The 27620-nt window shown below is 50.5% G+C and overlaps 1 protein-coding gene and 1 long non-coding RNA gene across 4 annotated transcripts in view; one reads left to right on the plus strand and one right to left on the minus strand.

Moving 5' to 3' along the window:
* Window positions 1-27620, minus strand: part of ABAT (4-aminobutyrate aminotransferase) — an 88986-nt gene that overhangs the window by 21774 nt on the left and 39592 nt on the right. For all 3 annotated transcript variants that reach the window (XM_014849953.3, XM_070484948.1, XM_014849954.3), the window contains exons 2-6: window positions 17850-17964; window positions 11344-11441; window positions 9330-9359; window positions 7562-7679; window positions 4021-4070 (exon numbers count right to left, since the gene is read on the minus strand). In XM_014849953.3, the coding sequence (XP_014705439.2) occupies window positions 4021-4070; window positions 7562-7679; window positions 9330-9359; window positions 11344-11441; window positions 17850-17919 (366 nt within the window). In that variant the 5' untranslated portion in view covers window positions 17920-17964. The remainder of the gene's footprint in view (window positions 1-4020; window positions 4071-7561; window positions 7680-9329; window positions 9360-11343; window positions 11442-17849; window positions 17965-27620) is intronic.
* Window positions 19943-23931, plus strand: LOC123276744 (uncharacterized). Its single transcript, XR_006513254.2, has 3 exons — window positions 19943-20392; window positions 20871-21144; window positions 21455-23931. It is a non-coding gene; the product is annotated as an uncharacterized lncRNA (long non-coding RNA).

The following is a 27620-nucleotide window of genomic DNA, read 5'->3' on the forward strand; positions in this document are numbered from 1 at the left end:
AACGCAAACCCAAATAGTGGCATCATCGGATAGGAGGAAACCCAAGGACAGGGAGGCCCCAGGACTCAGCCTCCTGGTGGCTGTGGAATTCATCTTGGACCACCAGACATTGCGGCAGGTTCACATGTCTGTTGTTTTTTCTGCTTTGTGACCACCCGACTGGGTCTAGGATAAGTAGCGGGGGAAGCTGACTCTCCTGATTACAGAGATGGGGAAACTGAGGACCAGAGAGGTCAAGCAACCTGCCCCAAGTCACACAGACAGGAAGGAGCAGAACCACGACTCAAACTCAGGTCTGCTGACTTCAGGTTCCATCCTCTGCCAGACCCCACAGGCAGCCGCCACCTGAACATGGTAATGCTGGATACGAGTTTGCCTGGCACAGCCAGGAGACCTGGGCTGGCCTGTAGGGGTCCCTGAGGGGCATTTCCTCTTGGCTCAGAGCTGTTAGTGGGGCTCCTAAGAAATCAAGCCCATCATGAGATCAGGGTGGAGGCGAATGGCCATCATCGGATTCGGGGGAAGCAGCTCACACAGCGGATGACCGGGCTGGCTGGCAGCTTGACGGTCTGTCTGGGCCCGGGGAAGACGTAGGGGTGGTGTTCTTGTTCAGCAAAGCATGACATTAAGGACAGAAGATATCTGGGATATTGAGGAGCAGAATCAAACGAGGACAGGTCTCGAGAATCCTTGCCGTCAGACTCAGCAGCCCTCAAGCGCAGCGTGAAGAGAACGGGCTTTGGTTTAAGTGGCTGTGCAATCACTTAACCTCCCGGGGCAAGTCACTTCACCTCTCTGGTCTCAGAGTCCTCATCTGCCAAAATGGGGCCCCTCCCTGGGTGCTCGTGAGGAGCTGGTGAGACCGCATGGCATAAGACGAGGCAGGAGCTCAGTCTACAAGGACAGTCACACAGGGGGGAAGGTCTGGAGGTCACAGGGATGGTATGTATCATCCCTGACCAGGCCAGTTGCCCTACGTCCATCCCAGGGGCCACGGATATCATCTGCGCTCATCATTCATTGCCATGTGACTGTGCACGTGCAACGTCCAACTGTGGGCAACGTAATGAGGTGGCCCTGACGACATAAGAAATTGTAAACAGAACCCAGATATTGGATCCAGGGGAACATGGCTTCATTTTTTGCAGCCACATGATATAATTATGTTGGCGCTTAAGGGTGACATGGTTAGGGTACAAAAGAGTTGATGGGCCCCTTCTCAGGACTTCAGTGACCTGGCAGGAAGCTGCCCCAGACAGCGAAAATACCGTACCCACCACTGGAGCGCATCTCCGGCCAAGAACCTAGAAGACTCAAGACGTCAAGCGATGCTCCTCCGGCCTCATGCCCCGGGCGCACCCTGCGGAGCTTATGGCCGTCAGCTGCCACTTCTCTAAGACTGTGCCGGGGTGCTCCCCTCACCCTGCCCCAAACCCAGAGCTCTGCAGGACCATGTCAGCACGGACTGCGATCCAGCCTGGGATCTCACCACCGAGTCCCAGAACTGAGAACAGGGCCCAGGACAAAGCAGAGATTGAAGCAATCATTGGGGGACAAACACATGTCAAGAAATAAGGCTGAAGAAGCAGGGGCGGGCTCACATTTGAAGCAGAGGGGTTTGGGAAGCATCCTGAAGGCAGTGGGTATCCAGAACGGGGACCACGCACTCTGCATTTTAGAGGATGGTTTGAAGTCTGGAGGTGGGGTGGGAGGGGGCTGATGGAGAGGGGCTGTTGGGGAAAAATCCAAGTGGAAGCTGTAGAGCTAGGACTGGTTCCTGACTGGGCAAGAGGTGAAAGGTGAGAGGTAAGGGGGAGGTGGGGGAAAGGAAGGATGGAGTGAGGCTTCCAGGCTCCTGGCAGAGACAGGTGGGGGCGGGGCATCCTGCCAATCAGACTCCCCAGCCCTCCAAATCACGTGTTTTGGGGGGATGGTTCAGCCTCCGGAGACAGCTGACACGGCAAATGTGTGTGACATGTTTGTTGACACATTTTTTTCAGCACCAACTGCCGAGGCATCTGGGATCCGCACAACGTTTCGAAACAAAGCCGGGCTTTGAATGTAAACACGCCCGCGGAGCCTCAGGCCACAGACAGCCTCGCTAGACATTTCAGGAAGGCTGGCGGATCCCCCTGCAGCAGCCCCTGAACTTGTCAACGGATAGAGGCCAGGAACGGCCCCAAGCCCCTCCCAGCAGGGCACAGCCATTCTAAGGAGGGAAATGTGGTTATTTCCTATTATCTTCAACTCTACCCGTTAAAAGGGAAGAAAGTTTAAGGCCGGGGAGTCAGTCTCTAATGGGGTTGGGCTGTCCTTCCTCACTGGCTTTTCTCAGATTTCTCTTCGGGAATCACACGCCTTGTCACGTGCAGACGAGTGTGTTGCTCTCTGAGTAAAATGCAAGCCCCCCAATGACACTCGGTGTTGGTGAGGACGTGGAGCCACGGGAACACTCTCACACCGCTGAAGGCAGTGGGGGTCCCACAGCCACTCCGAAAGTGCCTGGCAGGGTCTGCCGAAGCGGACCGCGTGCGCGCACTGCGGCCAGCAGCCCCACGCCTCGCAGTGGATCCAACACGAGAAACGCGTTGGAGCGTTCTCAGCAGCCATCTTTGTAGGAAATGACCCAAATGCCCATCAACAGTAGAAGGGGTAAATTAATCGCAGCATCTTCACACAGCGGAACGCTCTAAAGCCACGAGAATACGCTGGTCTGCGGCTCTACACAGCAAGGATAAATCACGCAGACGGATTCTGAGGGAACTAAGCCAGACATGACAAAGAGCACACACTGCATGATTCCATTTACGTGGCAACAAAGACTGGAGGAAACGCATCTTTGCTGCTGGCGGTAAGGGGAGCAGCCCACCCAACCTGGTCTGGGGAGCAGTAACGGGCGGGGGGCATGCTGTGGGGACCAGTTGTAACTTATGTGTTCCCAATAGCGGGGTTGGGGGGAGCATCTTACGCTTGTGATGTAGAAAGCACAGCCATCTAAATGGGCCATATATCCCACATCATGCACATACAGACCACACCGAACAGGTGTGTTGAGGGCACACGGGGGTTCCCGACTGGGGCGACTCACCCCCAGGGGGGCGTTTGGCAATGTCTGCAGACATTTTCATTGTTGTCATAACTGGGGAGGGTGCTACTGGCATCTCCTGGGTGGAGGCCAGGGATGCTATCAAACATCCCCCCGTGCACGGGACGGCCCCACAACAGAGGGTCCAAATGCCAACAGTGCCGAGGGTGGGACGCTGCGTGTCGCCTGGCCCCTGCCTGCCACTCCAGGCCTACTCGGATCCCTCCCGGGTCCCCCTGCTCCGGCCACGCAGTCCTCTTTTGTTCCTCAAGCTCGCCACAGCAGGTCTCCTCTCACTCCCTTCTCCCTGCCGGGACCACTCTTCGCTGGCTCGTCACCTGTTAGCACCTTCTCCCCCTTCAGATCTCAGCTCAAACGTCACTTCCCTGGGAACAGTGCCCTGACTCCAGCCCCTCCATCCCTGAATAGCCCAGCTCCCCTGGGTTTTATTCCCAGCACCTCCTCTGGCTGTGTGGCCTTGGACAAATATTTGACCTCTCTGTGCCTCAGTTTCCCCATCTATAAAATGGGAATAAAACAGCATCTGCCTCATAGATGTGTCAATATTAGAGCTGTGAAGTGCTGGACACAGTGTCTATGCGTATTACACTCTTAATCAATGTTAACTGTTATTATTGCCATCATTATTTTACGCCCGCACAGCACCACTCGCCTCCCTACATAGAATTTAATATGGTGGCAAATCTCTGCTTACATGTGTGGCTAATTGACTGACTCCATGGGAGCAGGGTGCTGTGTTTCTGCTCACCAAGGCATTCCAAGTGCCTAGTGCATAGTATGCGCTCCATAAATATTTATGGGATGAATGAATGAATGAATGGATGAATGAATAGACTGTTTCCAAAGGCCACCCCAGGCATCCTCTGAATCTGCATGAACACGTCTGGGCTTTACTCTGCATTACCCGGACTCACCGCGTTCCGAGGCTGTTGGACGAGTTTCATGAGGGCAGGGTGGTTGTAACCTGAGGGGAGGGGGGCATGGTTAGAGATAGCATCGCATCTTGGGGTCCCTGTGCCCCTCCCCCATAGCCTGCCCTGCCCTCTTTCCAACCCTGCAACTCTCTTCACACGCGAAGGGGTCTTTTTATTCTTTGCGGACACAGAGGCCCATTCCTGGGCCCACGCAGACCCCGCAGGCTCAGAATCGCTCAGGGTGCTGCCCAGAAATCTTCAACAAGCTCTCTGGGTGATTTTGATGCTCCTTTAGGTTTGAGACCCACTGGACTAGAGCAGCATAAGGGGAGGTGAATGCAAGGTTAAGGCAAGACCAGGGCTGGCAGCAGAACTGCAAACGTGGTCCTCGCCTTCTCCCCCGGTGCCCGCTGGGTGAGTCAAATCGCACTAAGGGTTCGCTCAAGGACTGAGTGAGTGACTGTTGCAGCCTGCGGCCAGCACGTCCGATTCTTCACACATTTGCTTATTCCCGGAGTCCCGCCCACTTTACTGTCCAGACTGGGCCCGACCTTCCACGATAAGGCTCAAGATACCCTTTGATTTAGCAACTGCCCTTGTATGAATTTCCCCTGCACATGTGCATAAAGACCGACGTACACGTTTCTTAATCACGACCCTCCAACATCTCCCGGCTTGACAACAACCTAGAGTCCCGCAAAAGCCAATCAGCTGCGGCCACGATTAGCAGTAACGCCCAGCAAGTCCCTTGTACAGAGCAGATGCTCAATGAATGGAAGCTTTTACTGTAAAGGAGAGGGGGAGCCCGACAGTAGTGCAAACAACTGGAGTCAGAATATCCTGGGGTCAAAGCCTTTACTTCCACTTATTGAACATCTATTATGCGAGGGGATTTTTGCTCATTATCCCTAATCCCGGCCACAAGTCCCACAGGAAGGACAAGGTTGTAGGAGGCACAGAGGCCAGGAGACCACATTGCGAGACCCTCAAAGGCAGTGGCCAAGTGGTCAGCTCAATAGATACTAGCTGAATGAATGAATAAGATGGAGACTCAGCGACACAGGCAAGAACTCAAAACTGTGGGAGATGACAAAAGACTAATGGATGAATCTCGGAGCAGGAAGCAGACTTTGGGGGAAAATCTCTTGGTCTTCAAGTATCACAATTTTTATCACGCATCTAACATATTTATTTTTTTAAAACCGGTTCACTTTTCAATTTAAATAAATTTACTTTGGAAGGAGACTTTACGTCACTACCCTAAGAGGCCCGCCCAAGCCTCCAGAAGAAGAGATGAGCAAGTTGAGACAGGGGTTAAAGACCCAGCACTACTGGGGAGATGTCCTCCTCGATGGATCAGAAAGAACGAACAGACTTGAAAAGCCTAGTGGTTTCACTCCGCCTGCAGCGGGGAGCACGGATGTTGGGGGGATGGTGGTCGTGGACCAGAGGGGGAGCGCTGTTGACGTTCTTCCCCCCACCCAGCCCTCCTCACCCCTCCCCAGCCCTCCCCACCCCTCCCCACCCCGCTCCAAGGCTGCTGGGCCCAGGGCTGGAATGCGCTCTTTACTCAAGGAAGGAGCGCTCTGTGGGTTTTTTCCAACAGTTTTTTGGCCAGAGGCCTTTCAGCTCTGGGTCTTTATCACGCTGCCTGGGTGTTTGCGACTCTTCTGCCTCAGTAGATAAGCGGGTTCCAGGGAAGGCTTATTAAGCCACAGATGCAGCTTGTCTGGTTGGCTTCAGGAGGAAGGATGGAAGCAGAGCTGGTCCCTCTGATCGGGGAAGTCCTACGCCCGGGCTTTTGATGCTGTGGGATCCCCACACTGCGAGGCAGGGCAGGGGCGGCCCCTGGGAGGCTGCTATCACAGAAGGCAGCTTGGGAGGCAGAGTCATGGGTTCAAATCCTTGGGCTCCCTGGACACGCTGGGCAAACCCTGTAACCTCTGGAAGCTGGTCCCCATGGGTAAACTGGAGGTGATGTTAAAAGACCCGATGTTACGGGGATTCAACGGGATAACAGGCAGAGCAACATGCCAGGCATACTGTCAACTCTCAATAATTTCTAGTTAAAAAAAATCGTCTCAAAGATTGAAGATACAGGAGAAAAGCTGGCCAGAGAGAGAACTTTTAGAACTTCTAGTTTTTTAACAACTGCAGCTGGCCTGATCCCCCACCCCACACGCACGCTGGCTGGCTGGCTGGGGACGGGAATGAGGGGCCCTGGCGCTGGGGTGGGGGATGTAGGAGTTAACTGGGAAGAGTGCCATGGCTAATATACGGTGGGGCCGGGATTCGGACTCAGGGTAACTCAAGATCCGATCGCTTTCACTCCAACACAAGATGGAGACAGGGGTTTGTAAATCTTAGACTCCAAAACGCCTTCAGAGGCCAAGGCATCTCTAAAGGATGGAGTTCCCCAAAAGAATGAGTCACCTGCTTACTGTCTGACTGCATCTTGATGGGAAAGAAATAGGTTTGAGGGACTGGGTTTGGGGAAAGCAGAGGAGGGGTGGAGACCGAATTTGGGGTCTCGGGGGAAAGGCCCCAGGCTGCCGGGGGCGGGGGCGGATGGAGCTGCTGATGGGGAGTGGAGGGCGCTCCGGTATCGTCCACAAAGGGCCAGGCTTCATCAGACGCTCAGCCTACAGACCCGTGAACACAGCAGGGAATCCATCTGAAGAACATCGACCAGCCAAACCACAAACAGCAGTGACCTGCATGTCCAAACCAGCCCTGTCTGTCTGTCGCCCGCCGTGCCCGCCGATAGCAGCGAGTCATGCTCCGTGTGGCCTGGAGGTGAGCCTGGAGACCAGACGCTGCTGGTGTCCCACCAGGCAGGCCACTCCTCTCCCAGCTGCTGCATGTGGCCCCCGTTGCCTCCTTCTCTGGAAAATTGTCCTTGGTGAACGGAAGCCCCTTTGCCCAAGAGATGACATACATCTTTCCCTCTGACAGCTCACAGGCAATGACTGACGGGCAGAGGGCACAAAAAGGCCAGCCTCTGCCTCAGTCTGGGATGAAATCTGGGGTGCAAGTCATGCTCCAGGGCCCCCCATGGGATCAGGCTGGTCTCTGGCTGGGAGCTCATCCTTCTTCGCGTCTATGCTGTTTCCCTCCCTCCCCTTTCTCCTGACAGCTCTCCCTCAATAAACTCCTTGCACAGAATCCTTGCCTCAGGCTCTTCTTCCAGGAAACCCAACCTGAGCCAGCTTACTCGGGACACTGTGGTCACACAGACCTGGGTTCGCATCCTAGCTCTGCTTCCTCTGCAAGCTGTTTAAGCCCTCCAAGCTTTGCTTATCTATCTGAAAAATGGGGATATGAACACTTTACCTTGTGGGGTTTTGGGGAGGAGTAAATGAGAGAAGACAGGTGAAGTCCCTAGTAACACACCTTCTACGAATTACTTGTTCCTTTTCTCTGCCCTTTAGGGACATGAATGGCAACACACAGGGATGTGCCTGCTGCAAGGAGCATCCAGTCTGGACAGCCACTGCTAAGAGAGAGAGGGGACACCGAGGACTGAGTTCCCAGCTCTTACCTATGGGGACGGAGGAGATCTGGGAATAAAGATCCAGCATCCGGTTGCCATCCACATCGACCAGGTAATTGCCTCGGCTCTCTTCATAATTGCAGAAAAAATGCACGGCCTCTGCATTCTTGGGGAAAGAAGAGACTGAGTCAGGCTCACCTGCAACCCCCTGGATTCTCAGGCTTTCAGGATTAAGGTGGAATTAATGAAGCAAATCAGGACCTGCCTGTTCTGTGGACACATGGAGGGTATATGTAAGTCCTGGCAACGTCGTATATCTTGTCCTGGGGGTGCTTACATGGCCGATTTGCTTTGTAATAGTTCATGAAGCTGTGAATTTATATTTTATGCATTTTTCTCTGTGTGTTTTATATATATGCCAACAACAAAGGTTGCAATATAAATCTGAAGAAGATTCTCATAAGTTAAGATGTATATGGTAAGTCTTAGAGCAACCACTAAGAAAACCAAAAAGTATAAAGTAATTATGTAGGGCCGGCTCTGTGCCATAGTTGTCAAGTTTGTGTGTTCTGCTTCGGCAGCCTGGGGTTCGCAGGTTCGGATCCCGGGTACTGACCTATGCACCGCTTATCAAGCCATGCTGTGGCGGGATCCCACATACAAAATAAAGGAAGATGGGCACAGATGTTACCTCAAACAAAAAGAGGAAGGTTGGCACAGATGTTAACTCCGGGCCAATCTTCCTCACCAAAAAAATAAAATAAAATAAAAATCAACACAAATTTATAAAAAGTATATAGTTATTATGAAAGAAACAAAAACGTTACACTAGAAGATATTCACTTAATGCAAAAAATAATAATAGTAAAGGAGGAAGAGAGAAACAAAATGATAAATATAACATACCAATAATAACATTAACTGTGGATGGATTAAACGATCCAGTGAAAAATCAGAAACTGTCAGACTGGACAGAAAGATTCAACTATACGTGGTCTACACACGACATACTTTAGATTCGAGAATATGAACAGGTTGAAAGGAAAAGGATGGAAAAAGATATGATTCTCAGCAATCACGAGGAAGCTGGCATGGTTTCTGCTAAAATGAGACAAACTTGACCGTAAAACAAAGGAAAAAAAATGTTCCCAGAGGTAAAGGGAACAGTTTGATGATGATGAAAGGGTCAGTGTACCAAGAGGATATGACAATTATAAACATAGAAGCAGCTGACAACACAGCCCCAAAAGAGATGAAGCGAAAACCGACAGAATTGAAGGGAAAATGGTTCTATGACGATAATCGGAGACTCTTGACACCTGGCTTTCAACAATGGACGAACAGCCAGGACGAACAGAAGATGAACAAGGAAAGAGACTCGAACGACACCTAGACCAACGCATCTCATAAACACCTGTGGACACGCCCCCAGCAACAGTAGAGCGCGCTTTCTTCTCTAGAGCCCGCGGAACATTTTCCAGGATGGATCACGTGCTAGGCAGGAGGAGGGCTCAATCAACGGAAAAGGGCTGAAACCACACAAAACGTGATTTCCAACCTCAACGCAATGAAACCAGAAATCAGTAACAGAGAGAAATTTGGGAAGCTCGCAAAATCGTGGAAGTGAAAACAACACATAAATAGTCAACGAGTCAAAGAAGAAATCACAAGGGAAACTGGGGGAAAAAAAAGGTTTGGAACGAAAGTCAGTGGCATTTTTTTTAAAAAAAGAGCCAGCCCAGAGTTAGCGTCTGCGTCCCTCAGGGGAACTGTGACAGAGAAGCAATGGAAGAAAGGCTACCCCAGCCCCACTTACCTGAATTAGATTCAGCTGTTTCATTAACTCCTGCAGGTAAGAAGAACAAAAGCATTATAGCAAAGACACACTCTTGCCAAAGTAGCTTAAAATCGTTCATGTCTTCCCCAGTCTTGGGGCTCTTCCCCGTCATGCCAATAAATTAGTAATCAGCTATTTAGTCAACAATATTATAAACATTTAAAATTTGCTTAATATAAATAGTTGGCAGGAAATAAATCCTGCCAGCTAAACCAACACTAACTACAACAGACGGACTGGACATTTAAACACTTGGGAGAGAGCAATAAAATAAACTAAAATATTTAATGAAAAAACCTAAGCTCAAGGCATTTATTAATTTGCATATCAAAGAACCATTTGTACTTATAATCCAAAAGCTCCATAAACTATTCATGCAATTCTATGTAGAAACTGGGAAACATAAGCTAGCTGCTTTACCATTACAGAGACTTCATCTCTAAAAATAATTTGACATAAAATAAACATTAGCAATTAGTGTCATAAAATTATATATTTCTGCATAAAAAATAGAAATAATATTAATGATAAGAATATGAAAAATTATTCCAAGTATTTTACTACTATTCAATTAAAAATCCACCCCTCCTCAAGAGAAATATGCATGAAAAAAGTGTCTCCTTGTGTTAGCAATACACTGTCCCAAATAACTACAGTTAATTACATCAGTACAAAGGTTTCTGGATCTATCAAGTAGTTGCAATGAAAACTGGGGTATGGGGGCCGGCCCGGTGGTATCGTGGTTAGGTGCGCACTCTGCTTCATCGGCCCAGTGTTTGCTGGTTCGGAATCTGGGTGTGGACCTACACACCGCTCATCAAGCCATGCTGTGGTGGCGTCCCACATAGAAGAACGTACAACTAGGATATGCAACCATGTACTGTGGCTTTGGGAAGACTGAAAAAAAAAAAGAGGAACACTGGCAATAATGTTAGATCAATCTTCTTCACCAAAAAAAAAAGAAAGTAAGAAAGAAAAGAAAACAGGGGTATGGTTTCATGGTAAAAAAATGACACTGGATAAAATCTACAAAATATGCGAGAAAAAAGTAAATCTGTATTAAAGAGGTTGACACTGTTATTTTTTTAGATGCAAACATTAGAAACAGTATTGCACATCACAACACAGAATCCAGGTAAGTCAGCCTTCCAGAATGTGTGATATGCAGGTTTTGCAGCATGTTCTTTGAGGAGAAGTCTCAACCTCCCTCATCAAACTCATTTTGCATCTCTTCCATCTCACACGCTAACATCTACTCCAGGGGCTCAGAGCTACCCAAAGTCTCTCATATGCCATGGACTGTCCACAAGTACTTTCCTAGAAGACAATGCATTCCTTTGGCAAATTCCTCCCTTTTATCTTTCAAGATCAAGTTCAAGGGCATTTCCTATCCATGCCCTGAGCCATATAGCATTGCCACGTTCTTCCACTGTTGCTGGGATGTTCTGCCCCAGCCCTTGACCCTGGGCTCACAGCAAGCCAACAGAATGAGGTGGAAGAGCCGGTGGGCCAGTGCAGACCCTACGCCTCCAGAGACCCCTGCATGCTCTCCTCGGCCATTGCCATGAGAATGAGCCCAGCCCAGCTTACTGGAGGATGAGAGACACACGGAGCAGAGCAAAGTCACTGCAGTGACCAAGACAAACCGAGCCTAGATCAACCAACAGCCAGCCAGCCCCAGGAATGAAGATGAGCCCAGCAGAGCCGCCTGCCCAGGCCCCGGTTAACCCTAGATGCATGAGCAATCTGTACACTACTGAGGTCTTGTGATTGTTACGCAGCATTACTGTGGCATTGGATAACTGGTACATCTCCTCTGGGGAGCCTTCTTAGACTTCTTATGCAGAGTGGCCTGGTTCAACGTCCTGGACGTCTAGGGCTCAACTCTCTGAAAGCAGCTAAGAATACAGGTCTCTAAGCTTAGCTGTGTTCTTGCCTCATGGACCCCTTCTGCTGTTTTCCAAAACATCCCACTCAGGTGTGCTCCACTCACCCGAGACCTAGGCCCTGGGACTTCCGTCTTCATCAGAGGCCCGTCATAATCAAATTCAACGTCGACTTTGGCTGCGGCTTGGCTGATGTGTCTGGGTCCTGTGGTAAACAAAGATGATGAGAACCCCTGATGACAGCAGATATAACGAGAATCCTGCCTGAACCAACACCCAAGGGCCCTAACAGAGGCAGCGCCAGGACCTCAACCCCATCCCAGCCAGACAGCGCTGAACACTGGATCTGGCCAGACCCGGGAACCACAAGAACACCGCAGATGTAAAAATTGGAAAGCCCAGTGTCAGTGAAGTTGCTGGCAAACAGGCACGCTCACGTCCTGCTGGCGTGAGGACAAGCGGATGCGGCTTCCCATTCCTTTCAACTGAGCAATCTCATTTCTTAGGATTCATTCTACGAAAATAGTGGGACCAGTGCACAAAGACGTAGGTCAAAAAGATTCCTAACAGGGCGCCGGCCTGGTGGCGCAGTGGTTAAGTTTGCACATTCCGCTTTGGCGGCCCGGGGTTAGCCAGTTCAGATCCCGGGTGCCGACATGGCACTGCTTGGCACACCATGCTGTGGTAGGTGTCCCACATAGAGAGTAGAGGAAGATGGGCATGGATGTTAGCTCAGGGCCAGTCTTCCTCAGCAAAAAAGAGGAGGATTGGCAGCAGATGTTAGCTCAGGGCTAATCTTCCTCAAAAAAAAACCCCAAAACAACAAGAATAACAAAAAGATTCATAATAGTACTGGCTCTAACAACAACAAAGAGAAAGCAACCTAAGTGTACCAGGATGGAGGGCAGTTAAACAGAATATGACATATTCGACCATTTCACGGATGATGGAATATTATCCACCCATTAACAGTGTTGAGGTTGACATTTTGAATATTTATGGACATGGAAAGATGCCCATGGTATTAACATGTGAAAGGTCAGATTATAAAAGTTATCCAAATTTTGTAAAAATTTAATCTATATCTAAATGTATGCATAGACCAGAGCTTCCCAGCCCTGGCACTGCCGACACTGTGGGCTGGATAATTCTTTGTCGTGCAGGGCCGTCCTGTGCACTGCAGGATGTTTAACTGCATTCCTGGCCTCACCCACGAGATGCCGGTAGCACTTCCCCCTGAGTTAGCCCCTATTTGTGACAATCAAAAATCACCCAGGAGGGAACAATCAAATGTCTAAATTCAAGTGGCCCCCACTTATGGATGCTTTTTGTTCAAAAAGAAAAGAAGTTTTGGTTATAAGTCATTTTCTTGAGACCCATTTCACCTTTTTTGCTTAGTAACATACATAGAGTAATATACATAGAGAGGGTGTCCCAGGCTGACCCCACACGGCTTTTCAGCTCAGCGTATTCCTGAGACATAAATGGAAGTCACAGGGCCAGGCCCGGTGGTGCAGCGGTTAAGTTTGCACGTTCTGCTTCGGCGGCCTGGGGTTCGCTGGTTTGGATCCTGGGTGCAGACATGGCACCGCCTGGCACGCCATGCTGTGGTAGGCGTCCCACATATAAAGTAGAGGAAGATGGGCATGGATGTTAGCTCAGGGCCAGTCTTCCTCAGCAAAAAGAGGAGGATTGGCAGCAGATGTTAGCTCTGGGCTAATCTTCCTCAAAAAAAAAAAAGGGAAGTGGCAGCCCCGAGTCTCCTTGATCACTGAGGGAAAGTCAGGTTGGTGAATCCAAGAGCAGTGTGTGAGGATTTACCCCCAGGAGCCCCCAGAAATCCCTTTCGGGTCCCTGTTCATCTTTTATCTTCTTGGCACCCGTTTGATGGTTGGGAAATGTTAGTTTCTCTGACCTGGGTTGCCATAATTGCATCAAACTAGGGACTCGTAAACACTTCCTATCAATCATACATGTGATCTCATTTCATTCTTACACAACCTGTGGGGTAGTTATTGTGTCTGTTACGCGGGAGGGGAGACTAAAACTCAGAGAGGGAAGAAATGCGCCAGGATGTCTCTCTCCGTCTCTCTGTCTCTCACACACACACAGACAAAACCACGACATTAGAAAACACTTAAACTTATTCTTAATTTGCCATGACTGCTTTGGACATCAAGGAAAGATTCTGAATTAATTCTGTAATAAAGTGTAGCCCTTTGAACATAAAGCCCAGTTAAAAATCCAACACTATACTTATTTTAAGGGATGAAGAAACCAGCTTTTATCGTCTTCTGTCGGATCCTAAAATACAAAGAGTTTATTCCATTATCGGAGAGTTCAGGGTCATGAGGACATACTGGTGACTTTTTTTATACTAAACTGTTGATGTCATCTTTGGCCAGAACTCAGGGCTACTGGGTCAAGACTGACTCTCAACGGGTGCTGATCTTTCTTTCCTTCCAGCAAAGAGGGAAGTGAAAAACTCAAAATGAGCAGAGCTGTCCTCACTTGAAGACATGCAAGTCCTTCCCTCCTTTCTCCAGAAAATGCCCTGACGTCGCCTCGTAGCCATCAGATCTCTCGGGAATTGGAAAGTGGGAATACGCGGATGGGACGCAGACGGCCGGGGGCGCTGGAGCTGGGCTCTCTTACAAGTCACACGAGCAGATCCATTTATCATGCACTTATGATGAATGTGTGAATGTACCAGGTGTTATCCTGAGTGCTTGACATGGATTACCTCCTTTAAGCCTCACAACCCTCTAGGAGGTAAAGGTTATTATTATTCCTGTGTTGCAGAAGAAGACGCTGAAGCTCAGAAAGGTCAATCAACTTGCCCAAGGTCACACAGCTGGTAAGCGACGAAGCTGGAAATTTGTCTAATTTGTCTGTCTGACCTCTCCTTTCCTAGACACCATGAAAGTATCTGATGATACCTTTCATCTCATCGAATGCCGGTCTTTGAAATGAAACATTTGCAGGAAAACAACTCACTTCCCACAGAGGCAAATTACTATCTGTAGCACAAGGAAGCAAAAAAACTTTGAATTAATATTGAATGACCCAGCGTTTTCATTCATGAATAAAACAGAAGGCCCAGAAGTGGGGGGGTGTGACACACGAGACCCAGCACTGTGGGTAAACGCAGCCGGGCCCCCTGCGTCGGCTAATGATGCTCACCACCCTCAGGGGCCACGCCAATCCACAGTCAGTTTTTAACTCCAAACCATAAAAACAGTCATCGAACCTTTTTAACATCCTCTTGATCTTTATACAGAGAGTAATAAATGAACGTCATTTTCCCCAAACATCAAGGGTTCCTTATGCGAGCCGGTCAAAGTCAAGGTCAAGTTCAACTGGAGTTGTTTGCTCTGTTTTTCCTTTAAAAAAATCTTATCATCCCCTCAACTTCCACCCCATTTATTTTTTGATAACACGAGCATCGAGGAAAATATCACTCAGCAGTAATGGGGAAATAAATACGTGTACTTTCACACCCTGAGATAACCACGTTGCCGTCTAGTCTCCACTCTCTGTGCTTTATTTGCCAATATGTGTTTACAAACTTTCGGGGGCGGGCATGAAGCAACGCCGCTGGGAACACGGCCTCAGGTCATGACCTAGCATCACGGTTAACGGCTTCACCGTGGTCCAGTGGGTGCAGACTCCACATAAGCACGGCGGGTGTGGGAGCGGCCTGTGCCTTCCGGCTCGGGCACCCTCCTGCTCTCCTTCACTGCGAGGAAGCCGCTCCCGTGTTGTGAGCTGCTCCGTGAAGAGGTCCACACGGCACTGAATCCAGCCTCAGCCCTGTGAGTGAGCTTGGAAGCGGATTCCCAGCTCCCACGGCGAGCCTCCAGAAGACACCACAGCCCCGACTGACAGCTCAGCGGCAGCCTCAGGAGACACCTACAGCCAGAGGGTCCAGCCAAGCCGCCCCCAGACTCCTAATCCACAGAGACTGTGAGATGGTGTTATTTTAACCTGCTAAGTCTGGGGATGTTTGTTATGTGGCAACAAATAACAATACAGAGGTTAAGGGTGTGGGTCCTGGGGCCACACTGGCTTGATTCAGAGCTTGGTTCGGCCACTTGCTAACTGCCAGACTCTGGGCAAGTTACTTAATTTCTCTAAGTCTGTTTCCTCTATCTTATGGTGTTGTGGTGAGGACAAAACAGATTAAAAGAGATTATTTCTATCATTTCAAAACCATCCCCTGGTGGTGACCAGCCCATCAGCGATGTATGAGAGTGCAAATCTTCCTGCATCTTTGCCAACACTGTATTTTACTATTAAAAAAAGAATCTGGAGCCGGCCCGGTGGCGCAGCAGTAAAGTTCACACGTTCCGCTTCTCGGCAGCCTGGGGTTCGCCGGTTTGGATCCCAGGTGTGGACATGGCACCGCTTGGCAAAAGCCATGCTGTGGGAGGCGTCCCACATATAAAGTAGGGGAAGATGGGCCCGGATATTAGCTCAGGGCCGGTCTTCCTCAGCAAAAAGAGGAAGATTGGAAGCAGATGTTAGCTCAGGGCTAATCTTCCTCAAAAAAAAAAAAAGAATCTATTTATCACCTATCTACCTATCATACTAGATATGCCAAATTGGTAGGCCAAAAGAAAAGAAAAAAATCTTATGGTTTTCTAAATCTGGCAGAAGAATGCCAAAAAAGGATTCAACTCCAACCAAGACAACGCACAGCCGAGTAACTCTGATTTAGCCATTTCCGTTTTTTTGCATTGTGCCTCCGTTTCTGTTAGGACACTCTCCACCTTATTGTGAATGTCAGTGAAGCGCTCTCCCATGGACCATTTCTTCTGATACAGGAGACAGGTGGAGCAGCGAGGACACTGCTGTCACCCCCACGTTCCTGACGACAAAGCTGAGGGGTGGGGAGGCTCTGCCCATTGCTTCGGCTCGCGTGGTTAACAAGTGGCAAAGCCAGTAGCCCAGCCTTGAGTCTTAATCCACTGCTCTTTCCTCCTTGTCTCCCTGGGAAGTCCTGGATGTCCTTGAGAATGACCTTCAAAAGTGGATCTGCGTGTGCCACCTGGCCATGCGGGGGGCCGGGGGCCACGTTCCCTTTCCACTGATGTGTCCTCGGCACCGAGTGCAGCGCTGAGCAGGTGATCAACACTGTTAGTCATGGAATGAATGAATTTTCCACGCCGACAGCTTGGCATACGCCATACCTGTGCCGTTCTGGTTTCTGTTGATTCTTAACATAATTATGGGTGAGCACTAATATGCGTCTCTTATAATTAAATAAAGCACAACCTCAAAAGCTACTAGTAACTCCTTGTGGTTATCAAGGTCAAGAACAACAAGGAAAGACTGAGCAACTGTCACAGACGGGAGGAGACTGGGGAGATGTGACGAATAATGCAGTCTGGACGCTGGGACAGAAAGAGGCATTAAGGGGAAGACAGGTGAAATGCAAACAGAAGTCTGGAATTTGGTTAACACCACTGTCCAGGACCAGGTCAGTTTCTGAGTTTCGACAAGAGCGTCTGGTGACGGAAGATGTGAAACAGGGAAGCCAGGCGAGGAGCACAGGGGATCTCTCTGGACCACCTTTGCAACTTCTCTGTACATGAACAATATTCCAAAATAAGATGTCTATTTTAAAACAAAAGCTGCTCATACTCCTGGGAGAGGAGCAAACACTCCTGCTTTTTATCCCACCCGGGACACAAACACCACATTCAACATACAAACCATGAACATGGCCATCAGAAGGCAGGCAGGACCAACAATAACAAGGGACACTGTGACCACACACGTGGGGCTCTGAGAGCCTGGGGACAGACCGGAGGCGCAGGGCATCCAAAGGAGGCTCCTGTTTGTGTCTCCTTCTCCCAGAGCCGCAGGAGGCATATGGAGGAGGGCTGGTAATTCCCTTGTTTGGGGCCAGACTCACTTGGATTCAAGTGGCTGTGTGACCTTGGGCGAGTGACCTCGCTTCTCTGAGCCTGGGTTTTCTTACCTGTAAAATAGGATTCACTCGTGCCTTGCTGGTGGGACTATGGGGAGGGAGGTCTCACAAGGTCATGCCCGCAGGATGCTCGCTTGGCTAAGCTGCCTGCCCTCAGTGGGGCAGAGGGAAACAGAGGCACCCGAGAGATGGTGGCGGCCGAGTGAGCCGGCGCTGGCGGCCATTTGGGTGTGGGAAAGGAGGGAGAGGTGGAGAGAGGGCGGTGGGGGGTGGGACATTCCTGGGACGCCGCCTCCTGTCCGGTGCCCTTGAACACTTTGCGTCAATTACTGAGACTTTTGTAGCTTTCGTGTTTCCTGGCAGCAAGCCCAGCTATGTGTTTTCCCCAGATGGTCCCTGTCGGGGCAGCCTGGGCCCTTCTGGCTGCTGGGGCCACCACCTCCGTGCAAAGAGAGTGGCTCCAGGATGATCCGCTGTCTTGGCACTGCAGAGCTGTCCACCGGGGACAAGAGCATACGACAGAGAAGGGAGCTGCGAGGGGTGGTGATGGGGACAGTTTTATGGGGGATAATAGGACAGCCCCAGAAGCGCTGGCTGGCCAGTCCTTTTATCCCCAAGGACTCTTCCAGCCCAGAATCCCCAGTCTTGATTGTGGCTTCCATCAGGACCAGGGCTTACCGGGCACAAGTAGGCGGTAGTTGTGCTGGAAGCTGCAGGCCAGCCGCCGGGTGAGCAACATGGAGGCCATGATCCCCTCCTTCGGGAACAGAGACCCCCTTCACACGCTACCTCCCTGAAAGAAACCAGAACCAGAGTTAGGCCAGCAAAGACCACTGCCCTGCCGGCCACGTACCCCAGCCCCACCACTTCCCCACACAGTGGAGAAGGTTCTTCGGACATCAGATGCCCTGCTTCCATGTTGGATATCCACTTTAAGTCAAAGCCCGGTCCCGTGCATTTTCATTGGACCTTGACCACACCCAGGGAGGATTATGATGCCCATTTTCTAGACGGAAAAACAGAGAGGGGGGACAGAGTTGGCTCGAGATACCCCCGTAAGCGAGATGACAAGCTCAGCATGTCATCCACCTGGACAAGCGAGCAAGCCTTCAGACAGGGGGAATGTCAAACATCGAGTGTCAACTGGATGTGGGAAGCCGGGAGCTCCCTCTGCCCTGTTCCCACATGGAATATTGGTCATCGGGCTGTCTGGGCATCCTGGGACCGGCAGAGTGTCAGGTGGCCCATTTTGGGGGCTGTGCATCTCCAGCATGACCAACCGCCCCGAGTTCACTCGAGACTGAGGGGGTTCCTGAGATGTGGGACTTTACGTTTCCAAACCAGAAGGGCCCCAGCAAACCAGATGGTTACCCTACACAGCCCCGGGAGTCAGGGCTCCCGGCTCCCGCCTCACAGGTGTGCAGATTCTCTCCAGACTCCTCCTAAGTCCTGCCCCCAAATCCTGGCCTCACTCTGCTGCTGCCTTTCGCATCCCGGCCTGGAGCAGTGCCGCCCCCCACATTGTTTATTTCCTTTTCCCACCTCGCCCCACTCCCCTCCCGGCCTCCCCAGGCCACCAGTCAAATGTGCTCTCTGTGCGCCTTGCTATTTGTGGGTCTTCTTGCTAAGTACCTGCTTCATCATTTGGCATGTGTGTTTTTAGTGATGTTGTGTTGTATCTTAGAGCAACGATGGAACCGCTTCTCGCTCCTACCTGTGGACCCTGTCTTCTGAGTCCTTTCTGTGTGCCGCACACGGTGCTGATCACTCCATGCACAGAACGATTGATATTTATTATTGTTAACGCCCACAACAACGCTATGTGGTCCCCTTTTTACAGATGAGGAAACTGACACACAGAGAGGCTAAGTGGTGGATCTGAAAACAGAATTCAGATCTCTCTGACCCCAGAGTCAGAAAACTTCATTATTACACAGTACTGAGCCCAAATGATCCACAGATATCCATTCATTCATTCTGCAACGAATATTCCATCACACACGGACTTTGCACCAGGCACTCTTTCTTGAGCTGGACGTACATACAAGGGTGAATGAGCCAGGCGTGGAGCTGACATCCTTGTGAGGGACACAGACAACGAGACACACAAGGGCACAAACAAGTGTATAATTACGGCTGGGGAAGTGCTTTTTAGGAAAAGTAGAGGGTGCTAGGAACATGATTTATCAAGGCCCCTTTATGTGCTAGACGCTGTACTGGCACTTTCCAGAACACTCACAATAGGGTAGGTAGGATTATCCCCATTTTACAGACAAGGAAACTGAGGCCCAGAAGTGATGTAATTTAACCCATGTACATTGCAGCACTATTCACAATGGCCTAAAGGTGGAAGCCACCTAAAGTCCACTGAGGGGTGAATGGACAAAGAAAATGTATATACACACAATGGAATATTACTCAGCCCTAAAAAGGGAGGGAAATTCTGTCACATGCCACAACATGGATGGACCTTGAGGATGTTATGCTGACTGAAAGATGCCAGTCACGAAAGGAGAAATACTGCGTGATGCCACTCACATGGGGCATATAGAGTAAAACTCTTTGAACCAGAAGGTAGAATGGTGGTTGCCAGGGGCTGGAGGGAGGAGGAAAAGAGAGCTGTTCAGTGGGTATAGAGTTTCAGTTTTGCAAGATGAACAGGTCCTAGAGATCTGTTGCACCACAAGATATATATCATTAACACTACCACACCGTACACTGAACATGGTTAAGAGGGTAAATTTTACGTCCTGTGTTTTTTACCACGATAGAAAGACGTGATGTGATCTACCCAGGGTCAGGGCAGGTCGGCAGTGGAGCCTGGGTTTGGATTCAGAGATGTCCGGCTTGGAGGTCCTAGCTTGTCTCTAGCGTGGGGGTTTATTCCGAGTTACGGCCACCCGAAAGTGCTCGTGACGGCCTCGGGAGGCAGGGCCGCAGCCCTCCCGGGCTCCTCTCTGCCGGGCTGCCCGACTCTACCCTCCGCCCCGATGTGTGTGGAAACCCCATCTTGGACCTGGATGAGGAACAAGAGGGCCCGCCCGCCCAGTTCTCTGATCCTTTGATGACAGCATGGAGGACGCTCCAACCAGAGGTGACAGTCACTGATCCAGAGAGATCCTCAGCTGGAGGGGAGGCCTGAATCCCCGAAGACAGAATGGAACAAGGATGGATGACGGGTTAGGTCCAGAATGCCAAGTGCACGCGGCTTACCAGCGCAGGTGAGGAACTGTGTGGGCATCCGCCACCGAGCTCAGGATGACGAGTTGGCAGAACCCATAACCCCTTGCCCCCATGACTAATGGAGTGTCAGGTTGTAATATTAGAAGCAGAGAGTGAAAAGGGGGGAGGTGGCTGGCATTGGCTTGAGGATCCACAAGTATTCTACAAATATTCGTGTGCACCTACTGTATGTTGGCCCTCCACTGGGCACTGGGGTACAGCGGTCAGTTAGATGCAGTCCTGTCCTCTAAGTCTTACCAGGTACTGAGCGCTCACATGTGCGGGCTCCTGGCTGACGCTGCAGACACCACCCCGTTTCATCCCCAGAGCTCTAGGGGGTGGCTGCCATCATTATTCTGTCTTCACAGATGAGGCAACTGAGGCTTGCTGGGAAGTGGGTGCAGGAGGCATCTTTTGGGGTGTCTGCTCAACATACCAAGCCTTTCCGTTCTCAGAAGCTTCCTCCTCTGTCCACAGAGGTGCAGACCCAGCCGCCAGATCTGTTCTGTGTGACCCACTGGCCATGGTTGACCGGACTGGGTTGGACCAGAATCCTGGGCGCTGTGGGGTCAGCTGCCATCTACCCCGTGAGAGAAGCCAGCATTCAGACAGAGTGTTTGGGTGGAGAAGAATGTGGCCTACGCAGCGAAGTCACCACCAGCAGAAGCAGCCACCAGAGAAAGAGAGCAGGTTCTGGAGGTGGGGGCCTCCATGGTTCCATCTCAAGCCTGCAGCCCAGTTTGGCATGGCGGTGAGCCGGAGTCCCCCTGCCCCTGGGGATGCGCGGGTGGAGGCGGGGGAGAGCCAGAGTGTCAGGCTCATAGTCGTCCCTCCCCATGGAAGGAAACATCAAGAGGGAGGGAAAAGTGTTCCCATCCCAATAGTGCCCAGGTAAGAAAGTCTAGAAAGCCCCACCCCCGTTTTTGGCTTGCTTGTATTACTTTGAGTGGATTTCTCTTGCTTGCAAACAGAGTCCCGGCTAACAGCAGGGCTAAAGCATCAAACTCATGAGCCCCAAATCTTGGCAGTGCACTGGGAGTGACAGTGCCTCTTCGGTTCAGCATTGCAGGTGGAGTCCAGCCCTGCTGGGTGGCTAAGGATAAAGACTTCCGGCCAGCAAACCTCCTTCTCTCCCGGTGGGAGCTCCAGGATTCCTCCTGGGTGGAAGCGACTGTAGGAGGAGGTTGCTGGGTGAGATTCTGAAGGGTCCTTTATCCCCCTCCATCTGCTCAACCACCCAGTGAGGAGGGCACCTCCCCATTTCAGAGATGGGGAGACGGAAGCTGGAGGTGCTACGGGAGCTGGCCTTGGTCATAGGATTGCTGGGACCGTCCAATCCCAAAGCCTTTGCTTTCACTCATTGCAACATATCGATTAATTTAGCCAATAACAAAACACCTAGCTTTGGTCTATTCAGGCTTGATGGATACAAATGATCTAGTTCAGAGAGAAAATTCTGTTGCTCTTCACCAGAGGAAATATTATTGAGAAAAGCATGAACGTGGAAGGTGTGACCATCAGTTAACTGAGAAACCATACTCTTTCCTTGATAACTCAATAGGTATTTTTTTTAAAATCTATACTAGCACTTCCGACTCCATGCAAGCCTGTTAATTTAGCGGAGCAATTGCTGTCTCTCATTTAAAACCATTTGTCTCAAACCGGAGCACTTAAGACTCCACACCATTCAATTCCCATTAAACGTGTTTTTGAAAATGCGAGAAGCTCGGAGAACTCGAATATTAACATTTGAATGCTCCGCGAAAAGTGAGACGCACACCGGCACACTTTCAATTACAGAATGTCACACTGGGAAATAGATGGAGGTGACATTTCCATGGCCCGCAGTTGAAACTGACCTTATAAGGAAACCTGATCTCCATCAGACCTTAATTCTGAGCACGACAGAGTTCTAACAACCAGAAGAGTTAATGTCACTTGTTCACTTTCTCTAGCCCACTAATTCAATCAACAGAAATTAATTAGGCTCCTGTTAGAAGCAAGGCACTGCATTATTTAGGTGCAGGAGAAACGAAGACGGATAAAACACCCCTCTCTTTCTGAAGCTCGTTAATTTAGTGGCGGAGGAATGAGGGGGAGAAAATGGGAGCTCTACTGCACTAGGCCGCTTTACCCATCATGTCAATAAATTCTTAAAATAACCTGGCAAGGTAAATATATAAAGATTTTCCAGTTCACCGTCAACAACTGCTTCTGTATAAGACAGGATGCAATCAGGACTTTCGTGGGCCTGAGCAAGGTGCCACGGGAACACAGAGAGATGAATTCTGGTGGCGGTTAGGATGCTAATGAGGCGTCACCTGAGCTGCATCTTGAGGGGCTGGGAGGTTTCAGAAGCCAAAGAAGAAAGGAGAGGCAAGACCTGAGCAAATGCTCTGGGGCGTGAGAGGCCTGGAACGGGCAAGGATTTGGGGGCACAGAGAGAGGGGCTGGGACCTGAAATCACAGAGCGGTGGAAGGGAAGATGAGCGGCAGGACCAGCTGGAGCTGACTGCCTGCTGATAGGACCCTCTGGAGACCCTCTCAAGGGGGAGGGAGCCCAGCTCTCCAGTCTTATCCAGAAGGGTCCTGCTCAGCCAGGTCTCCACGTTGGGGGTGGGGAGGGGAACAGGCACTCGGCATGTCAGTGAGATGCTGGGGTCACTGTGGGCTGGGGAAGGGGCTCACAAGGTATGTTGGAGGGCACTGAGTGGGGTGGGTGTTGATAGGGAGGAAGAAGTCAGGGCCTGGCTCCTAAACTTGCAGTCTTAGAGTTAGCATGGCCTTTAAGAATTATGGGTTCCTCAAAAAGTCAAACACAGAATTACCATGTGGCCCAGCAAATCCACTCCTAAGTATATACGGTCACGCACCGCACAACGACATTTTGGTCAATCACAGACCACACATATGATGGTGGCCCCGTAAGATTAGTCCCACAGAGCCTAGGGGTGTAGCGGGCTGTACCATCTGGGCTTGTGTAAGGGCACTCTTTGATATTTGCACAACGATGAAATTGCCCAATGACACATTTCTCAGAACGTGTCCCTGTCGTTAAGTGACGCATGACTGTGCTCAAAAGAAGAGAAAACAGGAACTCAAACGAATACACGTACATTCAGAGCAGCGCTACACACAAGCGCCAAAAGGTGGAAACCACCCAGAGTCTCCATCGACCCATGAACGGATCAACAAAACGTGGTCTACTCACACAAAAGAGTGTTATTCTGCCATGAAAAGGAATGAAGGGCTGACACAGGCTACAACACGGATGAACTCAAAAACAGAAGGCCACCTATTGTACGATTCCATTTATATGAAACTTCAAGAATACGTAAAGCCGAAGAGATGGAAAGCAGATTAGTGGTTGTCAGAAGTGAGAAGGATAGTGGGCCAGACTCCTCAGTGGTTCGGGGTGACGAAAAGCTTCTGGAACGAGACAGTGGTGATGGCTGCACAATATTGTGAATGGACTAAAAGGCACTGAATTGTTCACTTAAAATGGTTAATGGTTCATTTTGTTCAGTGAGTTTGACCTAAATAAAAAAATAAAAATAGGAAAGAATTATGGAGCCCTCGTCCTTTACAGATGGGGGCGAGGGGGTCAGAACAGCACACACTAATCACACAGGCCTGCGTTTGCACTCCTGCCTGCTCCGGGCTGGGTGATCCGGGTTTCGCTTCCTTTATCACCTAAGGGACATCACGGCGCCCCGTGACAGGCCAGCGCTGTGCGTGGGTGCTGCTGCTGAAACGGCCAACAAGACCAAGATGAAGCTGTTCTCCCGGCTTATAGTCTAGCAGCTGGCCTCAGTGTCCTTACCTGTGCAATGGGGGATAGTAACAGTTCCTGCCTCTCGGCTTCTTACAAGGACTAAATGAGATTAAGCGGCAAAGGCCCCGGCACAGAGTAACTGTTGATGGTGACTGTGCTGCTGCTGCTTAACGTTAGAGAGAGACGGGTCTAGAACCCACTTGTCCCATGGACTTTCTCATACTGCCCCTAGGCTAGGAGCATCTGCAAGACCCAACATAAGGGGAGAAGCTAACTTGCTGGGTTCTGGGTGGGGTTGGGCTGGCAATAAATATCACATTGTGATCAATGGGTACTGACTATTTGAAAGATTTTATGGCCTCTTTTAGGCTTTGAGGGAAAAAGAGCTGTGATTGATTAGTCATGTCTGTCATGTGCACCATGATGGACAGTACAGGTACACGTGCTGTGCATGGAGCTGGCATCCGAGATTGGGCTTCAGACTATAAAGCTTGGGTCCAAGGCACCATTCTACCTTATGTAACTGTGCAACACAGTGAAACTTATGAAAATGCTCTGAGCCTCAGTTTCCTTATTTCTGGAACCAGGAGAGTGATGCCTCGCTCACAGCTGGGCTGTGCTGGGAATTAGTGAGAGCAGATGTAAACAGCCTGGCGTATCACAGGCACATGAGACGTTTGAGTTTACTCTGTCTCTGACTTCTGCTCTCTTTCTGCTGACGATGCTAGAGCTCTAGAGCTCTGTGCTCTGAGGTCCGTGGAGGTTTCTGGGTCACTGTGGAAAGGGGCCCGAGAGAGGGGCAGACTCTCCTGGCGGACTTGCTCCGGAGCCCCTCAGATGCAAGCCGGCCATAAGGGAAGGCTCCTTTTCCCCAGTAGAGATGCCTGGAGCATCGACAGTCACAGCAGAGAGCTGGGCGCCCGGGATCCTGGGGCCTCTGTGGTGGCGGCAAGTCCCTAACCTCTCTGATCCAAGCCGCCATTGTCTCTCACCTGGACAAGGGCAATGACATCCTCGGGGGCCTCTTGGCTTTCTCTCTTGCTCCCCTTCCATCTGCTTTCTACTCGGTCCCTGATCTTTTTAAGGATAATTCATCTCACATCACTCTCCTGCCTAAAACCCTCCAATCACACTGAGAAAATGTGAACCCTGAGAGAGTAGGGGTCGGGTTTTTCTTGTTTCCACAGCATCCAGAGCTCGGCAAGGTTCCTGGAGTCAATTTATGATTTGAATGAATTCAACGTGTCTGAGCTGTGAAATGAGGACACTTAACACCTGCCTTTTAAGGCCGATCTGAGGATTCGTATTAAAATCAGGGAGCAGGTCTGACATTCATGTTAAAACGACAACTTACCAACAATATTCCCCTCCCCTCAACTGTGAAGTCGCTGCGTACATGAGGGTCCACCACAGCCCCGCTCTGACTCAGATACCAAAGGCGCATCCCTCTCTCGGCCTCAGTGTCCTCACGTGTAAAACGTGGGTGTGGAGCACACCGTTTCTAAGGCCCCTTGGGACCCTCAGAACCATCTGGCAGGCGTGCTGAGAGCTCCACAGTTTACTGAGCATCCCGCATGGCACTGCTCCCCAAGCCCCACTCCGACCCCAGGAGCAGCATTAGCATCGCCCTTTGGAACAGACTGGCCCCTGGATGCACCTGGGAAAAGGAGGGGGTGGCCTGAGGGATCCCGGGCTGTGGGGGGGGGCTTCGGGGCATTGGCACCCCCTGAGGGTTGTGACCCAGGGAAGGCTGCAGAAATCCCCAAATCAGAATGGAAAGCGGGGTGGTGGCGGGCACTCCTGGTCTTTGAAACCCCAAATCTCCCCGTGTCTTCCACACTGCGGTTCCCCCTCACTTTCTTAATTAATTCTCACACCCCTTGTGTTTACTTAACGTATTTCTTGAAATCACCTTGTTTTTTAAGTTTAAATAAACTCATTTTCCTAGAACCCTTTCTAAACTCTACCCAACCCCCTTCCTTCAAAGTTTCATTTGCTGCAAATAAAGGTGATTGGGGAAAGGCTGTAATAAAATCAAGGCAGGTCATTGAGTTAAAAGTTGGATAGGGGTCAGCTCGGTGGCACAGCGGTTAAGTTCGCACGTTCTGCTTCGGCAGCCCAGGGTTCGCCAGTTCAGATCCCGGGTGTGGATCTACACACTGCTTGTCAAGCCATGCTGTGGTAAGCGTCCCACATATAAAGTAGAGGAAGATGGGCACAGATGTTAGCTCAGGGCTAATCTTCCTCAAAAAAAAAGAAAAAAAAAAAACCCCAAACCCCCAGGGATTTGTTTCCTTGACGTGATCAGAACTGAAGGAGAAATTTAAATTAATCCATCAATTAAACAGAACAGGAAGCATCGGAATACACAGCGAGCGAGGGGACTTTTCGGGTGGGGCATGCGACAGGCCTGCAAAAATGCTGTTTCTTACTACGTGTCTCCGTCAAAATGAGTGGGAAACCCGGCTCTAAGCAGAGAGCGAGTCCTCCAGTTGCTCCCATCTCTCTCTCTCCCTTTTCCTTTAATTAAAATGCTAACTAGTTCTCTCTGCTCCCTCTTATCAGCCTGGAGCATTTGGAGGGCGGGATGTGATGAGAGTCCACAAGGTTTAGATCAATAGGATGAGAGGAATTCAGGCGAAAGGGCAAAAGGAAGAAAGGAAAATCCTTCCAATTTGCTCAGGAGGGAGAACAAAAGTCGTGGAAGCACGGGCTTCGGTGTGACGCCCGTACCTGCTGCGCCATGCAGGCACCGTCCACGTGGAATTTCAGCGGCCTGCAGGGTTTGCCCGGCCTGACAGCCTCTGAAGGTCTCAGAGCTCACAAGCCAGCCATTCTTACCCTTGGCTGCTCATGGGAATGAGGAGAGTGAGCTCCCAGGCGGGATCCGGGCATTGGTGACGCTCCCGAGGCCAGGTGGAGAACTACGGCCATGAGGGGTGGCCGGTGGGCCCTGTGCTTGACCCACGTCTGCATGACCCCCACGTCCCCGGAAATGGGGGTTTCTGACTTTGAAAGTTAGACTTCCCAAAGAGACAGGGAGAGAGAAGCCCCAGGGTGGCTGTTTCCCAGGTGGTGTGTAGGGCGTTGAATGGGAAACCAGCCCCTTTTACCCACTGTGTGACCTCGGGCACATTAAGTAACCTCTCTGTGCCTCAGCTTCCTCATCTGTAACATGAGGATAATACCAGTTGGACCCACCTCGTGGGCCAGCAGAGGGTGAACCGAGACCTGGGACTTGGGTCCCTGCTGTATCCCCAGCCCCAGAGCAGCGCCTGGCTACAAATATCACTGACTAAACAGTCAACGCTCCACGAATACCCTATGAAGATGGCGTCTGTCTCATCTCACTATGCTGCCTCACGGCCCCTGTGAACACAAAAATCTTTGTGTGCAGCACAGACTAGAGATGGATCCCCCAGACCTCTCTGGGGCCCCAGAGATGCTTCCTG

Source organism: Equus asinus, chromosome 14 (genome assembly GCF_041296235.1).
Source record: "Equus asinus isolate D_3611 breed Donkey chromosome 14, EquAss-T2T_v2, whole genome shotgun sequence".
Lineage (NCBI taxonomy): Eukaryota > Metazoa > Chordata > Mammalia > Perissodactyla > Equidae > Equus > Equus asinus.